General features: G+C 44.2%; 2 protein-coding genes across 2 annotated transcripts; one reads left to right on the top strand and one right to left on the bottom strand.

The window, feature by feature from the left end:
• Positions 1 to 563: 563 nt before the first annotated feature.
• Positions 564 to 10,227, top strand: CHRNA6 (cholinergic receptor nicotinic alpha 6 subunit; the record flags this gene model as incomplete). Its single annotated transcript, XM_082497872.1, has 6 exons — positions 564 to 642; positions 2,976 to 3,115; positions 4,923 to 4,967; positions 6,071 to 6,180; positions 6,292 to 7,279; positions 10,105 to 10,227. 6 exons carry the CDS (start codon positions 564 to 566, stop codon positions 10,225 to 10,227), a joined length of 1,485 nt encoding a protein of 494 aa, XP_082353998.1.
• A 5,506-nt stretch (positions 10,228 to 15,733) lies between these two features.
• Positions 15,734 to 27,384, bottom strand: CHRNB3 (cholinergic receptor nicotinic beta 3 subunit; the record flags this gene model as incomplete). The annotated part of the gene is made up of 6 exons (XM_082497873.1): positions 15,734 to 15,868; positions 17,210 to 18,092; positions 18,318 to 18,427; positions 22,524 to 22,568; positions 23,579 to 23,730; positions 27,342 to 27,384. The coding sequence occupies 6 exons, from the start codon at positions 27,382 to 27,384 to the stop codon at positions 15,734 to 15,736; spliced, it is 1,368 nt and encodes a 455-aa protein (XP_082353999.1).
• Between the last annotated feature and the right edge of the window lie 353 nt (positions 27,385 to 27,737).

Genomic DNA, 27,737 nt, shown 5'->3' with positions numbered 1-27,737 from the left:
AAGGTTCAGTTGGTTTCTGGTAGAGGTGTTAAGACCATATAGCATCCATTTCTCCTGCTGCAGAATTAGTCCTCAGCCAAGAAACTGAAGTTGTTTCATCTCTGCATATTCTGATGGACTCACTCAGGTGAGCACCAGGCAATAGCTAAAGCAGCTGCTTTTGGATAAGTGTTCTTTAAACAGTGTGTGGAGGGCTGAGCGAAATCCTCCCCCGGCTCCACGCTGACTGCCCTGTGTCTTGCCTTCCCTCTCTCTCCTGCACTCTTACACATTCCCCCAGAGGCAAGGGTGAGGGTGACTGGAAATGTGAAAAGTCACCTGATAAGATGCTGCCTGACTCCCTTCTCTCTGCACAGCATTAGCTCTCCTTGCCTGGTGATAGTGGAAGTAACTCTGCAAGGCTTTGCTCTGCTCAGCAGACTGCAGAGTTTGCTACAAATGCAAAACTGAAATCCATCTTTGTACCGCCTACTTACCGTCCAGGGGGCTTGTATGTCTTCTTGCCTTCTGTTTCTTTCCCCAAACCTCTCTTCTTAAAAGGAACCTCTATTCTGCTGCTAGCAATGCATCCTGAGAGGTGGCTATTTTGGTGTTACCCTGCTTTCTGTGTGTGGGCATTCGTGTTCACATCCGTGATTAAAGGTAGGCTCTCTTTGATACTAGTCTCTCAAATATTTTCTGATCACTGTCTCTGCTCCTGTTTCCTGGAATGAATTCAATGTAAAGCTTCTGCTAGCTATTTCTAACCTGAAACCTGTAACATTTCAACAGTACTTTAACAGAGCTAAAGAAATACTACTTTTCACACGTAAAACTCTTCATTTTGGCTTGATAATTAATTGACAAACTGTTTCTAGCAAAGAATGGATATGAAATAGGAGTTCTAGTAATTTCATTTGGTGCTTGAATTTTGCAATTGCTTAAATAATGCAGGCTAAAGATGTGCACGTTCGGTACTCACACCTTCAAAAGTGAGAACTTCATCTATTTTTGTTCACTGGTGTTTGTGATTTATGCTTAAATATGCTGGAGTGATTTCCATACACAAATTTCACTGAGGCTCAGCAGGATTTTTGCTTTTAAGACACTACATCTTTTTTGAAAGTCTCACTTCTGCTGATGACCAAGACACATATGAATTACAGTGCTTGTGTTAGTATGGCATAAGGGATTGTCTTAAAGCAGTACCAATGGGATGAGAATCTGTAACTGAAGTATAAAAATGAAAGGCCTAAATACTTGTCTCTTTCTATTACTTTGTTTTAAAATGTGTGTGTGTTAAGAAGCCAGTAGGAAAATTTCAAATGAAACATAATTTTAGACTCACCAGCTTTAGTCATAAGACTGGTAAGAAACTCATGTTCCCACAGTAAGGTACTTCTAGTCACAGTGTGATGGATGATGATGAGGAAATCTGAAAAGGAATTTGGAATTTCCTTTTTGAATGGCACAATACCTGATATACAAACATCCAAACTTTATAGATGTTCATGTGTCTTCTCTGGATGTTGCTAAAAGGAGGAAACAAAACATCAAGTCATGGAAGTTTTCCTAAAATTTTCTTTCCATACATGTAAGTCACCAGTAACCAAAATTTCAACTTTTAATTGTGATAATCCCCTGGATCTGAGCATGCTTTTCGTCACCTTAGAGGCAGAAATGTCATTTTTTTTTAAAAATGGGAAGGGTGGTCTATAGGCGTGAAAACAGTGCAGTATACTGGGACTAAGTATCTCCCTGTAGGACATCTGTGCAACCACAGGCCCTTGTGTTCACTGAAGAAAATGTAAATAGCAAATTTATGTCCCATGCTATGCCAGAGACCACGCTGCTTGACACAAACCCCTTCTATGTTTAATATTTGCAGTCATAAAGGCTTATCATGATTGCTTTCCGGACGTGTTCTAGTGCAGTCTGGGACTAATGCAAAAATTTATGACTGTCTATCTGAAAAACTGATTTTTCCTCAGTTGTGTCAGTAGTATCTTTGGCATCATCATATAGCTTTGAAAACACAGCTGTGCTCTATGTGAGGAAGAATAAGTGCTGAATTTTAGTAGTGGATTGAAATAGCAAAGTTATTCAAGGAAAGTATTTTTCTGAGTTCATGTCACCCGAGTCCACATGATTTAATCTTTCCTTTTGAAATCAAAGTCTGTAGCCTTTAGCACTGTGAAAATAACTCTTTCAGGTTTGAGCTGTGTGTAACAGATTAAGAGCATTATTCTTGGCTCTGCAGTGAGTCAGCTCAGTGCCTTATTCCCACTAAGCCATCCAGTCTGTCCTGCATTGGCTCTGGGTTACAGCTGTGATCTGCTTGTTTCCAGAGAATCGCTCTGTATTACAAAGATGCATGCTATTCTACAAGAAATTTTAATATTTCCACTAGTTTTTCTCATAGAACTTAATAACTTACCTTCCTTCAGAGCAAAAATTATGCTATCTAAAAAGCTGAAATAACAAATATGAGGATAAAATATAGTCATAGTTTTTAAAACCAGGACACATCATTATAATCTCCCAATCAGAGTCCCTGGCATAGATTTTGATCCAGTAGTTGCAGCCTCAAGCTTTTAATTTCTGAGTAAGTAGCTATGCTTTTCATAAACTCTCAGTTTTACAATGAAAACTCCCAAAGATGAAATCCACCACATTTCTACTATTTCTACTTCACACCACCTTATTCTGCTTTGGTCTGATATCAGGGTGGGCCAAATGGAGGCCCACGGGAGACATTTCCACTCGGGCCATTAACTTACACTTTGAGGAGACAGGGAGCAGTGGGCAATGTCATATAGGAGAATGCTTTCAACTGGCAGCATACTGGTAGCCCTCTTCTCTCTGTGCTCCTGTGTCTTGATACATGGTCACAAGCACAGGATCCAGAAATATTGCATGGACTAGTATGTTATCCAGCACCTTCTTTCCCTCCTCCTTACCTCTGACATAGCTGTTCTTTATCTTTACCAACGCAGGTACCACAGCCTGCGAATCGGAGGAACGGTTATTTCACAAACTGTTCTCCCAGTACAACCAGTTCATCAGGCCAGTGGAAAATGTGTCTGATCCTGTCACAGTGTATTTTGAGGTGGCTATTACCCAGCTTACAAATGTGGTAAGACTCATTACTGCTGAGATTTGGGGATGGTTGCAAACACACACCAATTGCTAAAGCAGCACCTATAATTGTGATGGTTGCACCTACAACTCTCACAACTAACATTGTCATGTGTACATATGTGTACATGCTGAGACCTTTTCTGTTCTTCTGTCAGCCGAGTTGTTCCAGGTGCTCAAACAAGCAGTTTGAACTACACAGATTCATTTGCTTACTCTGTAGCGTGAAATCCCTCCACTCTGGGCAGCAGCCTCTAGTACCCAGAGCAGCAGTAGCAAATGTTCAAGTCCAGTCTCCACAGGGCTAGCCCACTCCAGAGACACCTGATTGTGTCCGTATTATGTAGCATGTGGCTTAGTTCTCCTGTGGGGCCAGTGGCATTGCCCAGTGTCAAAATAACATGAGATGTGCAGCCTGAAGAGTGGTGTTTTAAAGCATGAAGCTGGGGCAGAATGTTCTGTGTTCTGGGGTGCACTGTATACAAGGGTGAGTGTTTCTGAGGTGGCAGAGCTGCTGGGCAGGGCAGAGGGACTGTGGAAAAAGAAAAACCTGACCTTAACCCTTGCTGAACTCCACTCTGTAAAGCAAATTATCCACAAAACAGGGGCTGAGTTTTGATTCTGAGGTACCTGGTTGAGTCCGTAATGAAGTGACAGACAAACGGTGAGGAGCAATATTCAACAGCAGACAGGGAACTAAGTTATCTTGCGGGTATAAATGAAGGCATTGTAAGTCCACATGGTGAAGGCAGTTGTCACCTCACCTTTTGGAGTTCCTTCGTCAAAGTATTTTGTTTCCATGTTACAAGTAGCTTGGTAGGTTTCAGCAGTTCTGTCTCACACTGCAGCACCTGGCTCCCAGTGCTGTCTTTGGAGAAAAAAAGTAACATCATAAGTAAATCAGCTGAATTTTCTCAAGAGTCATGATTTTTACAAGAACTTAGGTAGTTTAACCCATAGATAGGAACCCTACAGGTCTTTCAAAATTATCTTTGTGCTTAATCTTCAGTACACAGTGTTGAAAATTCATCTTCAACATTTTCTACCTTTGGCTTGTAAATATCTTAAATTTTTCAAGACCACATACTTAAAAACTAAGAACTACCCAAAGCAATATTCTTGCAGTTATTTGCATTGTGAATGTCAGCCCGCTTTCATAAATGTATGTAATATGAGTCTTTCTGTATACTTTTAGGCTGAATGCTCATTAGAACAGGATCCAATGTTTTATTTTTGTGTCTCTTGCAGCACCTTCCTGATTCATTGCTGATTGGCAATAGCAATAATTGACTGTAAAAGGAAGGTCTCAGTACAAGAGTGACCTAATTTAGTGCTGGTTGAGTGCATCTGCTCTAGAGGTTTGCATAGAAATGCAAGAACATTGTGGTACAGATGCCATTTTCCTTGAATCTTGACCAGTACTGTACTCTGTAAACAGAGCTTTTATGAACACTGAATCCAACAAAACACACAGCCACCAGCAGAACCTTATTCCTCTGGTACTGGTCAGAGCAATTCTAAGTTTTGTGTTCTCCAAGTACTGAGGCCCCCGGCAAAACAGTGCAGCTCTTTGTATGTCTGATAGTTGTGGGCTGTATTTTTTCAGTAGAGCTTTAATAATTTTTCAGTAGAGCTACACATGACTGTGCGCTATATGTAAGCCCTCTGAAAATAGCTGGAAAAAATCTGGTATCAGTTAATGTAGAATTCTAGTTTCCATTTCTATCAGAGTAAGTTTGTGGCCATCTCAGGATACTGTAACTGATTTATGGAGTGAAGATGTGCATGCCTATGTTTCTTTCTAGGATGAAGTCAATCAGATTATGGAAACAAATTTGTGGCTAAGACACGTAAGTGACTGCATTGTATTACTCATGCATTTTGCATTGGTATGATGAACTGTGTGTTACCTTGCAAGCTACACCTGTAGAATAAGTGTTTGTTTTATAACAAGGATTTTAAAGGTATAAATAAGAAGAAGCTCCATTAACCAAAGCCACATTTGAAGAAGTCGTTTCTTTATTCTTATTTTCCAAGAAGTTACATCTCACATCTTTCCTGTGTGGTATATTCTCCTCCAACTTCATGATCATTTGTCTATCATCTGATAAATCTAGCTGGATACATCCATTAAAAGAGTGATTAAATATGCAGCTCTGTGGTCCTAGGTGATCTCCATATTGAAGGTTCCAAACAAAATATTTGTTAGCAAAAGGAACACACCTCCATTTTTCCTGATGGTTTTAGCATTTATACATGGGCAAAGATCCTTAGAGGACCTAAACTGCTGAGAAAAACAAGCCAACTTCCACCAAAATCAGTTTCCTCCAGTTGCTGATTTGGGCCTTTCTGTTAAAGATACTGTACTTATGATCAGGATCTTCAGGGTAGGCTGTGACAACACTGGGCATGGCCCCATGATAGGGCACTAGACAGCAATGCAAGAGAACTTCTGGGCATCCCTCACTGCCTCTAATTTGGTAATTGGCTACCCCTGTGGAAACAATAATATCCCCTGGCAGCAACGGCCTGTTAGTGTGCATCTGTACCTCCTTTCTCCTTGATGCTGGCCTCCTGTGCACCTGTGGGGTGCACTCATGATAGCAGCAGCAAGAGCTTTATTTCCTCTCTGCAGTGGGGAGGTAACCCTGCACAAGTAAGGGTTTGTACTGATGTAGCAGGACAGAGGAGGTATCTCATCATGTCAGCAATAGATAATAATTGGCATACCATCCCCTCACAGAGGAGGAAGCAGCAAATCAATGTGAGCAATATTCATTAATGTCCGGTGTTTCTCCAGGTCATGGCCTTGTTGTCTTTCAGACCACTGTCCCTTTCTACACGTGCTGCACTTTCAGTCTCTATAATACCCTGTCATTTTACAGGAAGATCTGAGAAGCAGATATTTGCTGATAATACAGGGGTTTAAAATCCATGTCCATTCTTCTTTCAGATTTGGAATGACTACAAATTGCGATGGGATCCCAGAGAATATGATGGCATTGAATTCGTTCGGGTACCAGCAGATAAAATATGGAAACCAGATATTGTCTTGTATAATAAGTATGAGTAACACTTTTCCATTTTACCCTTTCTCTAAAAAGTATCCTCTTGCAGTGTCCATGAAAGACGTTTTACTTTCATTTCTATTCTTTGCCTCATTTATCTTTCTAGTGCTGTGGGAGATTTTCAAGTTGAAGGGAAGACCAAAGCCCTCCTTCGCTATGATGGAATGATCACCTGGACACCACCAGCTATCTTTAAAAGCTCCTGTCCTATGGATATTACCTTTTTCCCATTTGATCATCAGAACTGTTCACTGAAATTTGGCTCATGGACCTATGACAAAGCCAAAATTGATCTTCTGATCATTGGATCCAAAGTAGATATGAATGACTTTTGGGAAAATAGTGAATGGGAAATAGTTGATGCTTCTGGCTACAAACATGACATTAAATATAACTGCTGTGAAGAGATCTACACAGATATAACATATTCCTTTTATATTCGAAGGTTGCCAATGTTTTACACCATAAATCTGATCATTCCCTGTCTCTTCATTTCATTCCTGACTGTGTTAGTTTTTTACCTGCCGTCTGACTGTGGTGAGAAAGTGACACTTTGCATCTCTGTGCTCCTTTCTTTGACTGTATTTTTACTGGTGATCACAGAAACAATTCCATCCACCTCTTTAGTAATTCCCCTCGTAGGTGAATATTTACTCTTCACTATGATATTTGTGACACTGTCAATTGTCATCACAGTGTTTGTCTTGAATATTCATTACAGGACTCCAACCACACACACAATGCCCAAATGGGTAAAAACTGTCTTTCTTAGCCTGCTCCCCAAAGTCCTGTTGATGCAGAGGCCACTAGAACAGCAGAAAAAAAACATCTCCAAAAAAACCAAGAAAGGATCAGCCGATACGTCATGGAAGTCAAAGCGCAGCAAACACAAAGATACCAAATTACACAAAGAGCAGCGATGCAGTCACTGTGATAAGGCCACTGAACTCACTGCCACCAAAAGAAGACGACTGAGCCATCAGTCACTGAAATGGATGGCAGAGCACATGGAGTACTCCCCAGAAGTGAAGGATGTCATTAGCAGCGTTCAGTTCATCGCAGAGAACATGAGGTCTCAAAATGAAACCAAAGAGGTAAGGGAGGTAACCACTCAGCTGGGCTTGGGGTCACACTTCCAGCAAGTGAAAACATGATCTAGGAGGGCCAGCCAAAGGAACTGGAGTTGTTGGGTCTAGGGAAGAAAATTTTGAGACCTGTGAATGGGTCAAAGTTTCCTACAGAAAGGGAGGAGATAAATCATCCATTGGGGCTGGAACAAGAAAAGTGATGAAAGTCATCTGTTCTTCGTCTACCCCCAGTGGATAATTTAAGCAGCAAGACAGTTTTAGATTAGACATCCTTCAAAGGAAAAGAAAAGGAGCATCAGCCTTTTGCGGACATGAGGAATGAACTTTGATCAGTAGTGGTTCAGGCAGAGTTGATCCTGCCATGGGGCAGGGGATAAACTAGTCAGGACTTTTCAAGGTCTCTTCCAACCCTTCTTCTGTAGATCCTCAGAAGCAACCCTCTTCCACTGCTCAACAACTGCTCAGCCCTGGTAGGCAGAGACATCTCAATACTAAATGCTATTTGCCAAGCAGGGTGTTTTCTGTGATAGTAATGGAACAAGCAAATTTGGGAACTGCGTTTTAAAGAACAGGGCTTGCCTAGAAGCACAGTAGTTGATCTGGAGAAGAACTATTCTCAGCCAGTGATAAATCTGGTAAAGATACTCCTTTCAGAGTGCTGTTGTCTGTACTTTGTTTCAGTCTGGTGTGTTCTGATTTTTTTATAGTGATTTGACTAATTGTGGCTTCAGCAATACAGTATTTTCAGCCGTGACAAACGTACATTGAAATAAAAGTTGAGTTTTGTGGGAAGACAGCTGAATAAAAACAACCAACAGATGACTAAAGACAGATTTAAAAAAAAGAGAGAGGGGGTTTTAAAAATGACAGTTGACATTTGAACTAATGGATTTGCTTGTATAAGGTTATAAAACTTTCATCCTAACTGGGATTACTGTCATAGAAAATGATGCATGTTGGAATTTAAGGAATTCTGGGACCTTGTCCTTGGGTGTAAACAGAAACAACTAAAAGCAGCTCCAAAAAAGATTATCTGACATCCCCCCACACCCAGATGTCACAAGGAATAGGAATTATCTGACACTTCAAAATGTTTTTTAAAAGTGTTTAGAACATAATGAACCACTTATATTTGATCTGTCATGAAATGTTTTCCTTTGGTTTTGAAGTTTTTTAGATGGTCTAGGATGGAAAAAATAAATTTAAAAATTAAATACTGCAGTATTTGTATTGAAAAACACAAATACTTTTTGAGGGAAACGTTAAGAAGTATTGTTTCTATCAGAAAATTTTGTTGAAATCAGCAGAAATTCATGCAACTTCTGTGCCACCCAAAAATTACTTTTTTTCCCCTTTTTTATGTCCTGCAGAAGAAGTTTCATTTGAAACCAAAGTCCATAATTTTCTAAATAAAGGACTACGGTTAAGGCCTGGGGACTGAATTCTTAGGGTGAGCAGGTAATAGATGACAGCTCAAAGCAAAAGACAGGAACCTATCAGCACAGAGGAGGATGGGCATTGAGCTGAGCCTCACTTAGTAACTATGCCCTTAATGTTTTGCTTGACTCCAACATTTTGCCCTGCTCTCACTGACACACCAGCTGCCCAAAACATATCCATGTACCGTATTCAGCTGATTTCTCCAGTGCATTCCAAAAAAGAAGAGGCTTTGTGTGAAGCAGTCTGAGTAACTTGCTGCCTTGATTATACAGCTCGTGAGAAGTCTTCCATTGCTAGTTTTGATGACTTGCATTTTGCAAATCTCTGCTGCCATGTGAAATTGTATTCTTAGTCTGGTGTGTGCATCAGCAGCTCTGTATCTTACCTTTCAAAACGTACTAGGGATGGAAAGCAGGATTTTTCATTTGAGAAAAATCCTCTCTTTGGGGGAAAAGGGGGGGTTGTTCTCAGGCAATCACTGAGGAAATGATTCTGCAGGCTGCTTCTGCCAGACATAGAAAGTCATATGGCTGATATCATGCACTAGTCCCGTATAAATAAAAGCCCTTTAAAAATTGTGGAAACATTTAAAGCAGCTGTAGTTCTTGCTGCGTTTTCTTTCACAAGAAGCACAGCAGCAGCCACTTGGAGGAAATTATCAAGAAAGAGGGAAAAATTGGAAGATCCTTCAGCAGAGAGCTCTTAACCAGTCGTTGGATTTATATGAGTGAATGTTCTGATGCGGTGGTCCTTGTACGTAGCTTAAAGGACAGCAGCAACTTCATTGAATGTGGTTCTAAGGTATACCTCTCAGACATACAAAATCCACCCTGGCCTGCTTAGCACTGTGATTTATTCAGTCAGGACCCTTGCTTTGCTGTAGTCCATGTGTCCAGCTGTCCAATTTGCTGAAATCAATGGGGCTTGATTGGAGTGAAAGTGTGGCAAATCAGGCCAGAATAGCAAACTGTCTCTTGTGTGGGCTACCAGGATAAATCCTTTCACAGGGTCTAGTGATGTAAAGCTATGGTGATTCTGCCTGCTGTTAAACCACCCCACCCTGCAACCACCATGTGATCAGGTCCTATTTGTTAATGTCAGAATCACAGCCATAGCTTGCCAACAGACTTGAATATTTAGAAAAATTCAGCAGACTAGGACAGTGTTGAATGTTCTCAGCCAAAAGTGGTAAGTACTATTAGAAAATCAGCCCCCTCTAAAGACACTTGAAAACTGCAGCAACTGTAAGCACGACAAGCAACATTCTTGACTGCTTGTGTGTTCTTCGTCACATTCAAAAGCACAAGGGACATTTCTACTGCATAATGTCAACTCGCAATTACATGTTACATTACATGTACTTTATCCTTTTCTTTTTTTTTCTCTTGCAGGTGGAAGATGATTGGAAATATGTAGCTATGGTAATAGACAGGGTATTTCTCTGGGTATTTATAATCCTTTGTGTGTTTGGGACTGCAGGGCTCTTTATCCAACCACTAATAGCAGATACGTAACTTCATCCACTGCTTTTTATCCACTTTTGTTTTTGTTTCATTTTTGGTTTCGAATTGTCCCCTGTATTTCTCTTGTCTTACAAAACCCCTCTGCTCATTGCCCCCTCAGCACCCAGCCACAGAGGAAAGGAGAAAGAGAGGTCCTCTTGGAAAGCAAACAACCCAAAACAGAATGAGAAAAGGACTGAAAATGGCAGATGAGCATGTGATATTTCTATGTCAGAACACCTGGGATTTTTAGAATGCTTCCCATAAGCAACAACAATTACACTCAGGATCGGAGAGGCAGATTGAAGTTACTGAGTTTTTCCCTTGGCTTCAGTACAGGGGGCTATAAGGACAGTTCAGGGACTTCTGAGTGCAATGGCTAAAGAAGACTTTACCTGGCTTCATTTTTCTCTCCTGATAAGAACTATTCCTCACCTTTTAATTAATTTACATTTCCTCTCCTTTTCTTTCCTTGTACAACAGCTGGTCTTTGGTGTGGCATTTAGATGAGGTACCAAAGCCCTACTGACTGGACCAATGCTCTTTGTAGTGTTCTTGTGTCATGGCAGTCAATAATCAAAATAAAAGTCCAATCAAACCAATCCCTTGACCCTGTAACATTTTCAATACAATCTAAAATACAGGCTCCCCATCTTCTGCAATGCATGTATACAAATGGAAGTCCCAGATCAACAAAACACATTTACATTTATGTTTGAAGTCAGACAGGTCTTAAGCACTTAATCATAGTTGAAGACAAACCAAGTTAATATTTTGCACTGCTTGTAGCCTTGCTGACATCATTTGAAGCATCCTAGAGTCAGCAGAGAGGAATAACCTGGAGGCACTATGGAAAACCAGAAAAAAACTGAACTATCTCTGGTGACCATGTAAGGCATCCACATTCGAAATCTGCATGCTTCTAAGACCTGTAAAAACTAATTAATCTGCCACTTAACTTTGCAGGTGATCAAAGTCTCCTTTACTTCCTGATACAGAATACCAAGACCCTGGTGAGCTCCAGTAGGATTTCCAAGCCACATTTCTCTTGTCAGGTTAACATTGGTCTCAGTCCACAGGTTCTGCTCTGAACACTCGTGCTTGCTCAGGCTCACACATAAGCCCAACAGAGAAGGGTTTGCCTGTCTCATCACAGACAGAATTGGCTTGACAGGATTGGATTGATCTGAGTTTCCCTGTGTTTTTAATCTGGATTACACATATCGCAGCAGGAGAAGGCTGGTGATCATGAATGCCATGCAAAAGTGGACAGCTTTGTCTGATCAGCTCTGCAGCAATTTTCTGTTTGCTGACTCTTCATGGATCAGTGCTGTGTGTGCAAACCTGTACCTGTAGGGACACTTCCCCTGGGGCTGAGGTTGCTGCTGTGTAACCAGATTCCCAATGCTAGTGCACTTAATCCTGAAACACTTTGTAAACGTGCACCTGATGTGGTTTCTGTACTATGTGGACAGTTTACCCTCAGGTCTGTCATCTGTTTATATTCCTGTTGGTTTTGTGCTGAAAGATACTTCTTTAAAAGGCACCATTCCAATTAAAGCCAATGGCTTCAAGAGTAAAAGGCCCTTCTCTCTTATAGGAGGCTCAAAATTTGTGTACAGTGTCAGTACAGTGTTTTCAATGTCTGCCATGTATCAGTCTCTGCTTTGAACTTTTCCATTCCTTGGAAAGTATGACTCCCTCTTTCTGAAGTCCCTGACTGGCCTTTTACTCTTTTTTGATGCACTGTAATAAAGAGAATAGCACTGAATAATATATGCTGGAGATAAAGGTGGAATGACAAGAATATAACTATGCTAATCCAGTAGTTGAAATATGTAAAGTCATGATTTTCTAGAAGAAAACTGTATTTTCTGTAATCGCCCTAGATGTTGCATAATTGTGTAGCAACTGGCAGACAGATGTATGAACAAACATGGATTGTTTTGTCAGCCTGTCAATTAAATATCATTCCTGGGATATACTTTCTTGAAGAATTTGTATTTAAAAACAAAAATAAATCTGTGCTATACAATGTGTTTAGAGATGCTACTAAATGACATTTGCTATGCTGGCTCTTTAATCATAAAGGAGGCGAGGGGAAAGAAAGCAAATTTGAAGAGGTGAGCTGCATTCTAAGCCAGAAAGCTCCATTTCTACAGGAAAGACATCTTGACTGCCAGCATTCACTGTTGCAGTCTATGACCATACAAACAATGAAAATATTGTGGCTGAAGGTGTACTGCATTCGTGTCTTAGGCATGATAGCTACTACCTCACAGCCAGTAAGCTGACTTTAGCAAAACCCCTGGCTTTTTGTCAAAGCATTCACAATTGTACAGCTCCTCATCTCCAGCTAGGAGGCCTCCGTGCCCCAGAACCAGCTCTCTGTCTTTGTCACTTACAGTACTATACATCTCTGTTTTGCCTCTGGTCCTCAAACATAGGGTTTGCACAATTTAGCTGATCAGTCTGGTATCCTAAGAAATTAAGATTTACAAAGTCGTGTTCAGGCACGTGTACTATTTTCCCTTCCTTCCCCCCCACCCAGTAACTTTTGGATCCTTCTTTTGCCATTTTCAGCTATGTTTGTCACATTCAAGCCTTGCGCACTCCTGTCAGCTTTGTGAAAGTAGTTGGCTGATTAGAGAGAGTAGGGATGGGGGACACGATAAGCATCTCACCTTCAGAAAAGGTGCAGTGGGGGCCCACGTCTGAGCAGACGTGGAAGAACCCACATAGAAGTGACAGTTTTGCTTGCCCCAACCCTTGTTGAGGGACCTTTTAACTGAAATACCGGGAAAAGTTATCAACCAGAGCTGGTGCTGTCCCAGATGCTGAGTTGTGTTGCACACCATGCCCAAGTAACAGCTTGACTGGCTTGTTACATTTTTTTCCCAGGGGAGAGCATCTTTCCACTTTCCTCCCACTGAAAGGCCTGGAGGAGTTTGTCATATTTTTCTTTTGGTGAATGGATGATACACATCATCCTGCCAAGCAGGGCCGAGGCCCTTGCAAACCAGTGCTCAGAAATCAAGGCAGTGTTGAGGTAGTAGTAAGGCAGTAGGTTGCTCGTGTTTTGTTTTGGTTTTTTTTTTTTTTTTAAATTTGCAGTGTTGTCTTCCGCAGGCAGAGCACATGGAGCAGAGGGAAGGAGCCCATCTGAGGACTGTCTGCCCAGATGTCCTCCCTGGTTGTGTTTTTAGTGGCAGGCCAGACTGTGGGACGTGCTGAATGCATTCGTGGGCCAGCAGCGAAGAGATTCAGGGAAGCTCAGAAACAGCGCAAGGAAATGGCGAGTAGTGAGACTACGGATGTAGCAGTCCCACATACAATGGTAGGAAGGCCAGAGGCCAAAAGACATACCTGTGCAGTGTTCATACATCTCCCACTCAAAGGACCTGAGCCCTGCTGACCTTTACCAGCCTAAGACAGAAAAAGCAGCTTGCAATCAGACATACCCATGTGAGACACAGCCATGTGTTGGCTGCGGGTGGGCAACTGCAATGTTGCAAGGTGGGGACAGGACTATCTGCCAGCTAAACACCTGAAACACTTGCCCAGGACAGGATTTTGTCATCTGTCATGGCTGATGGGCAGCCCCCTGGCAGGAATACTCAAAAAGAAAACCTGTCACTAATTGATTTCAAGAGTCTGTAAATACTGGAAAGAAGAGATTCCTGGCTGTTTTTCTGTGGGTATTTCACAGTACTGGCCAGGGGAACAAACTGACTTAAACAATACAAAAAGAGAGGAGGTAGTAAGGTCAATGTGTTAGAGTTTTATACCAGTGTCTTATGTTAAGACATCTATCTGTATACACTAAACTAAATGGGTCTGTTCTAGGTTCCTGCAATATAATAACCAAATCTGAATGCTCCCTCCTCAAACTCACACACAGAGCTAAAAAGTTATGAGGATTTTCCAAGAATGTGACAACCCCTCTGTTTGAATAGGTTTGAGACAAGGCTTTTAAAATGGGCTACAATCTAGACTTTGTTGACAACAAAACAACGTATGCCCCACATATGAGCACTCTCACCCCAGGAATCATTTGCTGAATACACCTTTATTAATAGTGATTGCACAAGTGAACAGAATCTTCTGCAGTGACACAACAAGATGGGATGATATGAACTCACAGAGGTCTGGTGTGCACATATAATCCAAGCACAAGAAAACTGCCATGTTTTTTTTAACACCTTCTAACCTCCATCCCTAGGGAGAAAGTTTCAAGGCTAGCTAAGGATTTAACACCAGATTCACATTTAGGTTATTGAGAATTGGATCTCCAAATCCCTTGCTAGCCTTGAAAACATCTGAAAGTTCTGAATGGGATTTTCTAAAGCACTCCATGTTGCCAAATCACTGCCCCAGCAAAAGTGGTGAGAACTTAACCTGTGCATTTTCTGTCAGGTCTCATTTACACTATTAAGAGCTGTTTCTAATCATGCAGAAGGATCCTATTTAAATGAATCAAATGAATGAAATTCTGTATTGCCTGGGGAACATGAGCAAGCCAACACCCAAAGATCTTCCCGGTAGCCAGCCCACCCAACAGCTCTCAGGAGAAACTCCACTTCTGCACCAACTACAAGTTTTCATTTGCTGAAAGCAATGTCTGCAGCTTCCCTCCAACTGAACTGTGTAGGAAGATCACTATTGCCTTATGGAGTAGCATATTGCCTTTCTCCATGCAATATGCTTCAGGTGATCTTCCACTTCCACTTGTCTTATGAACAAGCAGGTGCAGGAATCATAATTTCTAAATGCGGAGCATGGGAAAAATCCTTACTTGTTCATCCTTTTAGTACATTACAAAGCAGCAGGCAAAACTGCAAATAATACTGAAAAGCGGGTAACACCTTGTAGCTGCCTGATGGCCAAGAGTAGAGATGAAGTATGCATGCCATAAAGGCTGGTAGCAGGTGGGCAGAGTGGTAAGTTCTTGAGCTGATCCTGCAGCTAGGTGAGGCCACAGAGTCAAGGTTTCAGACATCAACTCTAAAAGGTATTTGTACTTTTTCTGATGCACATGCTGTGCAGTTGCCAGTTCTGACACATGCACAAAGCAATCTTTAGAGCCTTTGTGGGTTTTACTTGGAAATATAGATAAACAGATTTGTGTTCCTACAACTTCTTGCATAAAGTAGCATTTTAACTGACAGATCTACCTTTTAAGTATAATCATTGTGCCAGAAGTACTATTTCAAATTTTAACTAATAATCTTGGCTTTTATTGTCATGTAACCAAGCTACTAGTAAAATACTTACAACCCAGTTGTGCACCCCCAATTCACTTTAGGACTTGGCTGCACACCAAGCCCTTCCCTGATCTCAGCCAAATCTGCAACTGGTAGAGTTGTATGAAGATAGAAAACACTAGTCAATGCCCACTGTTACCATCACCTTCCCTAGTTCTTGCTGTTGCTTCCTATCCTGCACAACAGAGACCAACCTCAAAAGCACCACCATCCATTGGCATTGTACTTGTTATAGGCTACCGTGGGACCGTTTTCTACAAGGTGCTGTTCAGCCACATCTGTAATGCAGGGGTAAAGATGAGAACTGAACCCGTCACTGACACTACCAGAAATAACCACAGGAAGATACGATCCAGGACTTGAGCTACAAATTTCCAGTCTTGGACAACCTGGGAAGGAGAGAGGGAGAACAAACAGAAAAATTTATGAGCCCAGTACTTCGTTGATACTGCTACATATATTTCAGCTCCAAAAATCTGTTTGTAAAATTAGAAGTTTGTAGTGTGCTGTATCCTAAAACTGATATGGATCACCTTTTCAGTACCCATAGCTTCAAGTCACTCAAAACACCAAAACAATTCCATAGTTTTATGCACATGGTAATCAGACTTCTTTCAGCCCATGCAAAATCTTTTAGCTAAGCGCGTATGTGAAAGTTTACAGACTCAAGCTTGAAGATGGCTTTATAATGAACTGGGTCTCTTCACAGAACTGCATTTCCCTTGAAGTGCCAGGACCTGGCTCTAGCACAGCACTTTAGGACTGTGCCAGGACCACTCCAGCACAACACACACAGACATTGCTTCCAGTACAAGGGCTCCTTTTGGCTTGTGTTTGCTTAAGTGCTCTGTTGGCTCAGATTGTGTGCATTCAGGAGGGGAAGTTTGCATTGTGAGTACTGGCACAACTCTGAACACACAAAAGAGCTATTTATAAAAGCAATTCAAGGGACTTTTTTTATTAAAAAATATTTCAGCTTCAACCAGAAGGCTTCAGTCATGGACTCTATATGCTCACATACTTCATGTTTGAATTACTGGTCATCTTTCTGCTGAAGTCCTCTCAGCACAGTTTGAACAAAGCCCTGGCTTTTGCTAGGAGGGTGCTAAGAGAAGTTTTTGTCTTTCCATATGCTGCTAGGTGCATTTCTCTGCTGTCCTACCCTCGCATGAGGTGCATTGTTTATGCACACTGTAATTTGCCATTGCAATAGCCAAGTGGATTGTTGGGAGGAGAAGGGTGGTAGTTAGGGTCTAATTTGAACAGATGTTAGTGAAAATCCAGAAGGCCTCCACTCAAAACAGTGCAGCTACACTGTGTATAGTCACTGGGAGGCGAGAACTGGGACCTAGCAACCGCCGCAGAGCCTGCCTTTAAGTGTTGTGAAAGATACAATTTCAGAACGTGTGATAGTTCAGAGGTTTTCCATCACCAGAGGTTGCCTATCGCCAACTTAAACAAGACAAGATTATTCCAATAATCCCAAAACAGGAATTCCTCCAGAAAAGGCTGCTGTAGCCTCTTGAGTCTGTGAAGAGTGGGGAATCATCGCACAATACAGTTCTCCTTGAACTGTTTTACCAAAAAGTATATTATTCATCAAGCAGGGGATGTGTCTCAGATGAGGGCAGGAGGAAGAGGCAAAGGGAAAGGCATGCAGGAAAGGTAAGAGCTTGGAAGTCATTGCATACAAGGAGACTGTGGTTCCTCCTTGCCCTCCCTTCACCTACCTGTCTGATGAAATGCTCCTTTTTAACATGCCTGGAAATGTATCGAATGGAGTCGGCTGCCTTTTCCAGAAAGGCAATAATAATTTTTTCTCCGTCTTTTGCTTGCTTGTGTTTCTGCTTTCCTGGGAGCTTTGATTTCAAGGTGGTTTCCTTTTCTTCAGTCTCTGAGAAGGAGTAACGATCTACATGGCCCTTCATGCAGAGCAGCCGAGGCAACTTTTGGAGGAAGAGTCTTTTAACCCAGGGAGCCATGGGATGGTAAGTTGCTGAGGAGCGGTGGTGGACGTTGATCACAAAAACAGTCACAATGATAGAAAGGGTCACAAAAATCATGATGAACAGAAGATACTCACCAATCAGAGGGATGACTTTGGAAGAAGAAGGGATTATTTCCTCAATCACTAAAAGGAAAACAGTGAGGGAGACTAGAACGGATGTAGACAACGAAAGCTTTTCTCCTTCATCTGAGGGCAGGTAAAACACCAGGACAGTTAGAAAAGACAATCCCAGACAGGGGATTATTAAGAAAAGAGTGTAAAACAGTGGAAGGCGTCTCAACACAAAAGAGTAAGTGACAAATGGGTAAGTGTACAGCCCATCCTTCCTGTTGCCTTTCATTCCTTTGGCATTTAAGATCTCCCACTCCCCGTTATCAAAGAAGTCTTTCCTGTCTACGTTTTCATCCACCAAAATCAAGTCCACCATGCTGCCATCATATGTCCATGACCCAAACTTCATGGAGCAGTTCTGCCTGTCGAAGGGGAAGAAGGTCACGTCCATCGTGCAGGAGCTCTTATAACTGGCTGGTGGCGTCCAGGTCACCACTCCATTGTACTTCACTATGACTTTGGTCATCAAGGATCCTTCAAAACGTCCATCAGCACTGGCAATTGGACAGGAAAAAACAGTACCAAGTTCAGGACTACATTTGCCCCAGTCCTACCCCCTCACAACTCTGCTTTCTACCCATCACCTGGAGCACAAGGGAAGCCAACATTCATACTGCCTAAAGAAGCAGCCTTCTGACAACACGTGCAGGATTTATGGTGGCTGACATACCTGGCCCAAGCTCTGGCCTAAGCCCAGAGCGAGGTGCCATGCTACTCACTTTTCAAACAAAACAATATCAGGAAGCCACAGGGACTCAGAGGGGACACGGATGGCAGTGATCCCACCGTATTCCTCTGGATTCCAGGAGAGCTTGTGGTCGATCCATTCCTGTAACAAGCCAACAGAATCCTCTGCTCAGTCATACCACAACAGCCTCATTCCTTTTCCCACCACCTGCCTCAGAGGGACTGCATTGCACAGCACAATGGGCAGAGCTTGGTGTAAGACTGCTCAGCTGCAGAGAGGATGCCAGGCAGGCATAGCTGGAAGATGTTAATCCCCACAAGCACTGCACCTCCAGCCACAGTTAAGCCCCAGCAACCCATCCCTTTGCAGGCAACCTCAAGGCAGACACTCCCTGAGAGCACTTGACTCTCACTTCACTCACCACCCTGCCCAGCCCACCTGGGGGTAGTCCAGAGGGAACGAGCCAATCCACTTGGGTATGGCACCTCTTCTTCCCTCTGAGAAGCAGCCTGTGGTGGTTTTGGCTGGCGCTGACCCCATAGAAGAGCCAGCTGGCATGGCTACTACTACACAAGTTAGAGAGGTGGCCTCCAAACGCTTTTCAGCAGAAATCTAGCTTTTTTCAGTGAACAGAATAAAACAGCTCATATTTGTACACTGTCCTTGCAAACGAAATCACTATTATTTCATGAGAAAGACCTGCACCCTATTGCAGGAAAAATAATATGGTGCTATTGTAAAGCATTTGGTTACAGTCCTGAAGAGATAACACTAAAGGAGCAAAAGCAGGGTAAGTCCCGTTGATTTTCATCATGCTGAACTCCAGAATAATTTTTCTCTCTCCTTTTTTTGTTTTTCATGTGGGGAGATCCTTGCAAAGTGGCTCTAATAACCTGAAGATTTCCACAGAGATGCAGTGGAAAAGCAGCTTTCTGATCCCCATTCATTATTGATGGGGGCTTTCATTTGGCCACAGGAATAGCAGTGAGAGGAAGCAAGAGCCATAGGCTGTGGTCAATACCAAGAAGTGGAAGATGAAAGGCTTTCCATTAAGCTCCAGCACTAAGGGCTCCCCAGGGATGTGGGGGCCTCAGCCTTCTCTGGGCAATTTCCTCCATAACTCAAGGACGAACCAAAAAGCAATATTCTCTGCTTCTCTTCCCACTATATTGTTCCCCTCTTACTGAGAATCATAGGATCATAGAATCATTTAGGTTGGAAAAGACCTTTAAGATCGTTGAGTCCAACCATTACCCTAACACTGCCAAGTCCACCACTAAACCATGTCCATAAGCACCACATCTACTCGTCTTTTGAATGCCTCCAGGGATGGTGACTCAACCACTTCTTTGATTCTACATGCTTTTCACAGCTATACCTACAGACAGTTGTTACTGCAGTCCTTTACAGTGTGACAGCAACCCAGAGCCTCAGTAGAGTCCTAGAAACAGACAGTGAGAACACGTGTCTTCCTGCTCCAGGTGCAGCAAAGCGATGGTGCCCAAGGTCATGGGCAGGTGGCTGCTAGAACCCTCCTAAAATCTGGCCCAGGGACAAGCAAAGGAGGCAGTTGTCCAGGGTGATACCATGGCAGGATTAATGGCCCCACTACCTGCACCAGAAGAGACATGGACCCACTCTCTGAAGTGCCCAAATGGCTGGTGTCAGCTATCAGGCATAGCCCTCCACCCTTGGCTCCTCCTGATAATGAAGGAGGGGTTGGAGCTGTTCAGATGTGGAAAGAGAAGAGGGAACATTGCTGGCCTTAGCCTCAGCAGCAAGGACAGAGCACACCACTTTTAATGTGAACTTTTCTCTGTGGATGGGTATCTACTAGATGTTTCCAGCAGCCTGGGCTATTAGGTGGGCACAGACTCACATGTGTCCTGGACACCTCCTGTAATAGGTGCAAGGGGGCTTAGGCTGGAAGCACACCTGTTATGCAAGGGGATAGTCAGGGCTGACAGCAGTAACCAACACAGTCAGCTCATAGCCTGCCCTAACACAACAGAAGCAAATACCCTGTGAGCCACCTGGAGATATAATCAGTCCTGTGGAGTTGGAGAAGCCCCTTGGCCTGGGTTATTTGCTGCATCTGCAATACTCTGCCTCCCCCCTGCTCTGCATTGATTTCTCTCTCAGCTAAATTGCTCTTTTATGTCTGCAAGGCAAATGGTTGAATGTCTTCTTACTAGAGCGGAAAATAGATTGTGTGCAGACTTTGAAGATGTTCAGTTGAAAATGGGAATCTCCCTATGGGCTATGCAGACACAAACTGTAGCAGCAGATACAAAAAGCCCTTTCCTCTCTTCTTCATTTCTTCCAAGCTGCTCCAGACCTTCCCATTGCTCTCCCCTTCCTCCAGTTCTGCCAAATTCCTATCTCTGGGCTTAAGTGCTTAACCCATAGCAAGTGGACCAAGAAACACTGGACCCAGATTGTCAACCCTTGCTCCTAGACTCCATAGTTTGCTCGAACCCAGATACTTTCTCAGCAACCACTAAAAGCTCCTTTGCAGCTTGTATGTCTGCCTGCATGCACATCATCAAGTCACAAAGCACAGTGCTGAGTTACCCTAGGGAGCTGCCTTGGCTAAAATCTGAGCACAGCCTCGAAAGGCCTCTGGAGAAATCTGCATGTTTACAGTGCAGATTCCTTGGCAGGTCCTTCTTTAGCCACAGCATGAGGCAGAAGGATCAGATAAAGTGGCTTCCCCTTCATCCTCATCCTCCCCTGCACCCAAGAGGCAATGAGTGGATGGTGGCATGTCGCTACCTCCTGCAGCATGTTGGGAGTAACCTGCAGCAGAACATGACTTCCCACAGCAAGAGTGGTGACACAGGCCCTGCAAGAAGGAGGCAGTCAGACCCAGGACTATTCTGTCAAAGGCTGCAAAGGGCTGTAAAATCTTTCTGGGGACACTAGCAGGAACAGAGAGAATAAGGAGGGTGAAGTGCGTTGATGTTACACCTGCAGACTGCAGAGCTTGGACTTGCAGGGGGAGGTAGGTGCTGCATGCTGCAAGGAGAGAGGATGGGAATGGGGAGAGAACAGACAAAGATGAGGAGTTACCTTTGTAGAATGGCTCTGCTGTCTGCCCAAGTGGCTACGCAGAGTAAGGAAGCCAAGATCTGGCCCAGAGCACATGAGGGGTTCTGCAATTGCAGGTGAAAATGGGGAAAATTAAACACTGCAGCTCTTTCAGGGTAGGGTCTCAGAAGTTGGATTCGGATCAGTGGGAAATTTCCGCAGCAAAAGGGAAAAAGTCCTGTCCCTTCTGCAGCAAGGGGAAGCTTGGGCTTCTCCCTCTTCAAGGGAGAGGCTGTCTTTGCATATAATGTCCATATAACCTTTAGGGGTCCTGGTCCACCCAGAAGCTCACTCTCACTGCAGCACTACAGGTACCAAACCGTGAACAAAACCGTGAACTGAGCCGCATTTCTCCTCCACCAGCCCAGTGATCCCTGGTAACCACTTCCCATGGCATCATTTCAAGTACAGTTTGTGTTTTATATCCTCTACCTAGGATCAGCTGACATGTTTATAGATACTCACATGTCTGAGAGACTTAAAATAGTTGTCACAAGGTCAATAAAATGGTGCAATGTAATCTAAACCAAATGCAGTGTTCTTCAGGAGTGAAGAAGAAAGGAAAGAGACCTAACAGTTCAACTTGCACCTTTCCCCCATTTGTACACATAATTGTCACTTCCAGAAGCAATTATGTTAGAGAGATCTGATTAACTTGCCATAGATTTTAATTTTAGGGGGAGTAACATGCTGGGCTTTTCTTTCTCTTAACTTATGATCAAGAATAAATCCATCTGAGGCGCACCACTCTTAGCTCAGGCAAGAGAGACGGTACTTGAGTGACCTCTAAGTCTGAGACAGAATAGTCCCTCAGGGCACACACAGAGACTGCAGTATTGGAGATGTTGTTTCCCTGAAATACAGATGGCTTGAGTGCACAGCTGGGGTGCAGACCAGGAGAAAAGGGTACTCCTAAAGAAAAGGGTATTTCCTAAAGGCCCATCTGCCTGCCTTTCTGCCCCTTTATGCATTTGCTGAGGTGAAAGGAGTAAAGGAAAAACTTCAGGCAAAGTAACATGGTGCTGCTTTTTTCTGGCCACTTGGCTTCATGAAAGGGGATGGATGGCACAGTGGGCAGCAGGCTGGGATGGCCACTCAGCTCAGCAGCCCTGCAATGAACAGGGAGGTCTGATTTGGTCTAATTTACCTGCTTCAGCCACACGTTGGTTGTCATCAGCTGATTCTTCTCATCCTAGGGTGACACAAGGTAGAGAAGATTGCAATACCAAAACAAACAGCAGAAACAGACCCTATGCCTGCTGACTCCAACCCTGTGCCAAGCAGAGAAGATCCCTATGGTCCTGTTTCCCCATGGGCCTGCGCTCTTCAGTTACTGTTGGGGAAAGTGAACTGACTTTCTAGGTGCTGTTCCTGCTCTCGCTGGGAGTTCCTGAGGCTGGAAAACTGAAGTCTGGCATTTCACAGCAGCCTGAAGGCATATCAGATGCCAAAGGGCAGGGAGGCAGCAGGGCTCAGCCAGCAAGTAGGTTCAGGACACACACAGCTGTGGGCTCACAGGATGGCTCATCTCCCCACACTACTCAGCCTGGGGTGAGTTTGGGAAGATACAAGCTGAAACATTGTCCTGAACATGAAAATAAAGCACAAAATTAGAGTCTGCCTTCCATGGCACAAGGGGACACTGCCAGGGTCCAGGGGATGCGAGGAGCACACTGTTGTATGGGTACTTCTGGGCGCTGTGCAAATTCCACTGTGCATTGCAGTGGTGGAAGGGAAACTTTCCACATCTGAGTGGCCAGCTGAGTCCAGATATGAGCTGCCTTTGGCCTGGATACAGGCTTGCTTAGAGTGAACAACATCCAACCAGCTCTACCCTTCCTCACCTTTGCCCTGTATCTGCCTTGTCATTAAATTGCAAATGTAGGCACCAGCAACTGTCTAGCATGGTCTCTTTGATTAACACCTGATGCAATGAGGCCTTATTCCCTGAGAACAGTGGGGAAAAAAGGACCTTCAGGTTTGCTGCAAAATAAACAAGTCTTTAATAAACAAGCCCATGCTGTGCATGGGGCAGGAGGGCTTATTACCAGCACTGCATCACACTCAGTGTTTTGTTGCCTGACCATCACTTCTCATTTCACGATTCAGGAGGCAAAAGCCAATGTCATCACCAGCCTTCCCAGGTGGGTGCACGACTCTATAAAAAAAGGGATGTTTTACCAAGCCCAACACAGAACTTACCACATCCACAAGCTGTGATATCTTTAATCCAAAAAGGACTTTGATGGTGTCATTGGAATTTTCCACGGGGCGGACCCATTTCTGATAGCCTTGAAATAAGTGCTTGAGGAGCGCGTCCTCATTTTCAGCAATTGAACTGAAGGCAGTGACATCTGGAAGAGAGCAACAGAGTGGAGGCATGACAGAAAGCAGACGTGGAGAATGGCACAACCTGAAGAAATGAGGCAGACCGATGATGTGAGTCAAATTAATCTTTGGGCAGCTCTTGTCAGTAAAATCTGTAGGAATTCAGATGCACAGACTCTCAGCAGAGCCACGGGGAGGGGATGGGAAGGCAAGATGGCCCAAGCCCAACTCACATACAAAAAAATCATTGGACCAGAGCAGTGATGACTTTGTACGAGGTTTCTGTTTTCTGTGGCTGTTTTGTCTTGAGTCAATGTACTTGCCCAGTCTATCTTGTTTATTATTCTTCAGAAGATCTGCAGGCTCAGAGCATCTGTTGTTCCCTTTCATTCTTGAATAGCAAATATCCAGCCCAATAAACACCATTCTGACAAAGAGTTCTGTTTTTTCAGATACCTGTGGTGGACCACAGAGAGCTGAGGCCACAGGGGAAACCTGGCCACTGTGGGGCAATCCCTGGCTGGTTGGCTTGCAGCTAGAAACAGCAGCAATACACTGTGGGCATTTCAGGACACAGGGATTTCACTTGAACTTGGTCAGTTTCTATGACCTCTCTGAAATGGAAGCTGCCCTTCACAAGGATTAGAGTGGTGGGATTTCCTTACTGGAAGCTTCAGAGCCTGCAAGCCAGATCTGAGGGAGCCTTCTGCAGCACTTGGAAATGAATCCTACTTCTGGGGTCAACCAGGGATAGCAGCAAATCGTCAAGAAAGCTGAATTCTCCCAGTTGGGGTGTGGATTGGGTGGGCAACAGCATCAGTGGAGCAAAAAGCAAAAGTAGCTCATCTGGCAGCAGAAGAAACTGGATGATGCAGCCAGACCCAGGTCTGCCCACAGCCAAGCACGGAACCATCATGGTCTGTAACTGCAAGACTTGGGACTCCCACAGTCCCTGCCACCACAGTCCCCCGTCCTCCTGCTACCATGATAGGGGAAAGGCAGTTCGGACCCTCCATCCTTTCCCAAATGCCAGCCTCACTCCCCGTAATGCTGAGGTCCTGACATGACCTCCACCTCTTCCCTTTTGCACACACAGAGCACCCAAGTATGAGAAGGATTTCACCTCTCTTCAAAGGCACAATGGAGGAAAAAGGACCTTGTGCTGATCAGCTCTGTGCCGTGGGGGGCACAGACAATATTGCTGTGCCAGCAGCTGAAGACGACCTCACAGGAGCCCAGGGCCCACCTTGTTCCCTCGCCATCTGTGCCCTGCCAGCCCCAGTGTGAGCGAGACACCTGTGTCTGGATTGCCAACCATTAGGTGCAGGAGTGGTCTGCAGGCAGAGGGTCACAACTGAGGGACAGTGCAAGGACAGGATGATGGGAGACTCCTGGCAGTGGGGCACAGCTGAGGGATTCACACACTGTGCAGCAAACATCAAAGGTAAGGCAGCCCCTGGCAGAGTTCCTGTGCCATGGGGAGAGAGGAAAGGGCATTGAGTCCAGCAACCCCTCTAGAGAGAAAAACGGAGGCAGAGGGTAATGCTCTGCTACATGCACGGACGAAAGGGTGTGACCACAGACCACTACCACTGCCCGTGTCCCCTTCCCCCAGCAACTGCTCCTGCTCTTCTGGGTGAGACAGACCATGCAGCTTCCTCTCTCTCAGCGAGGTCTATATGAGGCCATGGGCAGAGGGAGACCTGGCAGGAAGCGGCACAGCTGAAGGACTGCCTGAAGTAAAAACCTGCTGCCACGCCAGAGCTTCCCATTGGACAAAATCGCTCCCTAATGCAGTCTGGATTCTCTCAGAATAGCACAAGGTTCAAGCAGCATTGTCATCTCCTACTTGCAGTCACAGCAAATGCCCATTCTTCTTTGAGAAGCCTAATGGTTGCCACTCACAGGGTAACAATTACTTTTCCATCAGATGTTCTAGCGCTTGTCCTCTGTTGTTGGATGTGCAGTTGTGGTGGGGTTACCAAACCCGGGGGAGGTGAAGGCCAGCTGCTCAGAGGGAGCTTTGACACTCCTTTCCACCTGCTTTGCACCACAGCCAGCGATAGACTTGTGCAGCTGTCAATACAGTTTATAGCAGCCTCTGCAGCCACCCTGTGTCTTGCTGCTTTGTCACAAACTTTTTATGTCTGCTATTACCAACCAGGAAACCACAAACGCCCCTTCTGCTTGCTCCAAGGTTTATTCTCACACCAGGGCGAACCCTAGTTCCACCACAGCAAATGGGGGACAGAGTCTGGGGTCTGTCCTAGGAGACTGGATTGCCTCCCCAAACATGCCAGAGAGGCATTGCATCCACAACCGAAAAAAAGAGAAAGAACATATTTCTCCCCTCTCAGTGGTCTAATCCCCTGGCATGTAAGAGTCTCCGCAGAGACCCCAGCTCCCTGCCCTTTCACTTTCCGTTTAGGACGTTCATAGGGGTGCATGGTTATTAAACACAGGAAATTTAATAGGAAAGCCATTGAATAAAAAAAAAAAATCCATGACCCCAAAACAAGCATGATCAAACCCAGCTTTGCCTTAATGCTGGAATACATTGCCCTGGGTTTATTTAAGTATAACTCCCTGCACACACATATGCAACTACACACCCCACAGGCACAGTGTCCGTGGCTGTGCATGAACTCCCTCATAGGAAAACAGTGCCCATACCTCACATGAAGTCCAAGGGTCCTAATGCTCCAAGAGGTTATAGCATAGAGGTGGTAAAGCTGGTTTAGGGGGTGGATATGTTGATTCTCAGCTGCTGGGGAAGCCACAGAGAAGAGTGAAAAGGACTTGAGAAGTCTCACAAAAAAGAAGGCCAGAAGGAACAAGATTGGTGCTAATAAGACAGCCTCAGCATTTGCAGGAGGACAGTTTAAGAGCAAAGGTATTTAATGAGAAGGAAGACATATCAAGCAGAAAAAATAGCCTAACAGCTCCTTTGATCAAACCCCATCTGATGATTAAGTTAGATAAAGCCATGGCAAAAACACTGAACAAAGTAGCACTGCCTTTGAAAAAACTGAGAAGCGGTCATAGGACAGATGCATCCCTGAATTTACCGTATGGTGCACAGACAAAGCAAAAGTTGGGGAGCTCCCTGGCAGGTTACCTCATGTACAAGTAACCGGGCACTGTTTGCCATCTCCCCTCTCCCCCAGGTTCCTGTTTCTCTCTGTGGTCCATGCCAGGACCAGTTCCCCCCAGTTGCAGGAGCAAGAGTGCTGGGGCAGGGAGTCTGCTATACAAACTTGCAAAACACCCCAAGAAATACAGACAGGACACTCAGCCTTTCACCAGCTCGCCTGAGGCATTTCAGTCTTTCTCCTGTTGATTGAGATTCTCACATAACTCCCTGTAGCACTGACAGCTGAGCTTAGGATTTTTTTAACTTCTAATCAGCGATCACTCCCCTGCTCCAATTATTAAAACCTTGTTGTCAAACTGGCTGTGGTTGCAATACAAAGGCAGCAGTTGATACAACCCTCTTTTGCTAGTCAGACAGTGTTAACAAGAGGACCAAGGGAAGCCGGTATCTACCTTGTCCCAGCAAGCAGCAGCTAACTGGCCAGCAGAAAAAAAATCTTCAACATCTGCAGCTCAGCTTGGAAGAAGAAGAAATCACACTTACCTGGGTGGCTCAGACACAGCACAAAGAGCACTAGGCAAAGCATGGGCACCGCCGTGGCTTTTCCTTTAAATCTGGTCTTTTGTTTTCACAAGCAAATTGGTCTCATCCTGGCAGAGGACTAATAAAAGCTAGTTAAAAATAAAGGCAGACAATTGAGTCTGCAAGGCAAGGCAGCACCTTTTGAGCCTTGTCTTACCTCATTATGACGCTCCGTAAATCACACTTCATTGATTTTCAGTCAGCTGTCACATCCCATAAGACTAAAACAGGGCTCTGGGTCCTAAACTCTGACGGATTTGTTTGTGGCGGTATTTGGGTGGCTATAGCCACTGAGGTCTAGGAGTAGAAGTGAAGCAAGGTTTTTAAGAAGAAATGTCTTTTATTACACTGCCAATT

The sequence above is a fragment of the Vanellus vanellus genome (assembly GCF_965231255.1).
Source record: "Vanellus vanellus genome assembly, chromosome: Z".
In the NCBI taxonomy this organism is placed as follows: Eukaryota; Metazoa; Chordata; class Aves; order Charadriiformes; family Charadriidae; genus Vanellus; species Vanellus vanellus.
This window is presented reverse-complemented; position numbering and strand designations above follow the sequence as displayed.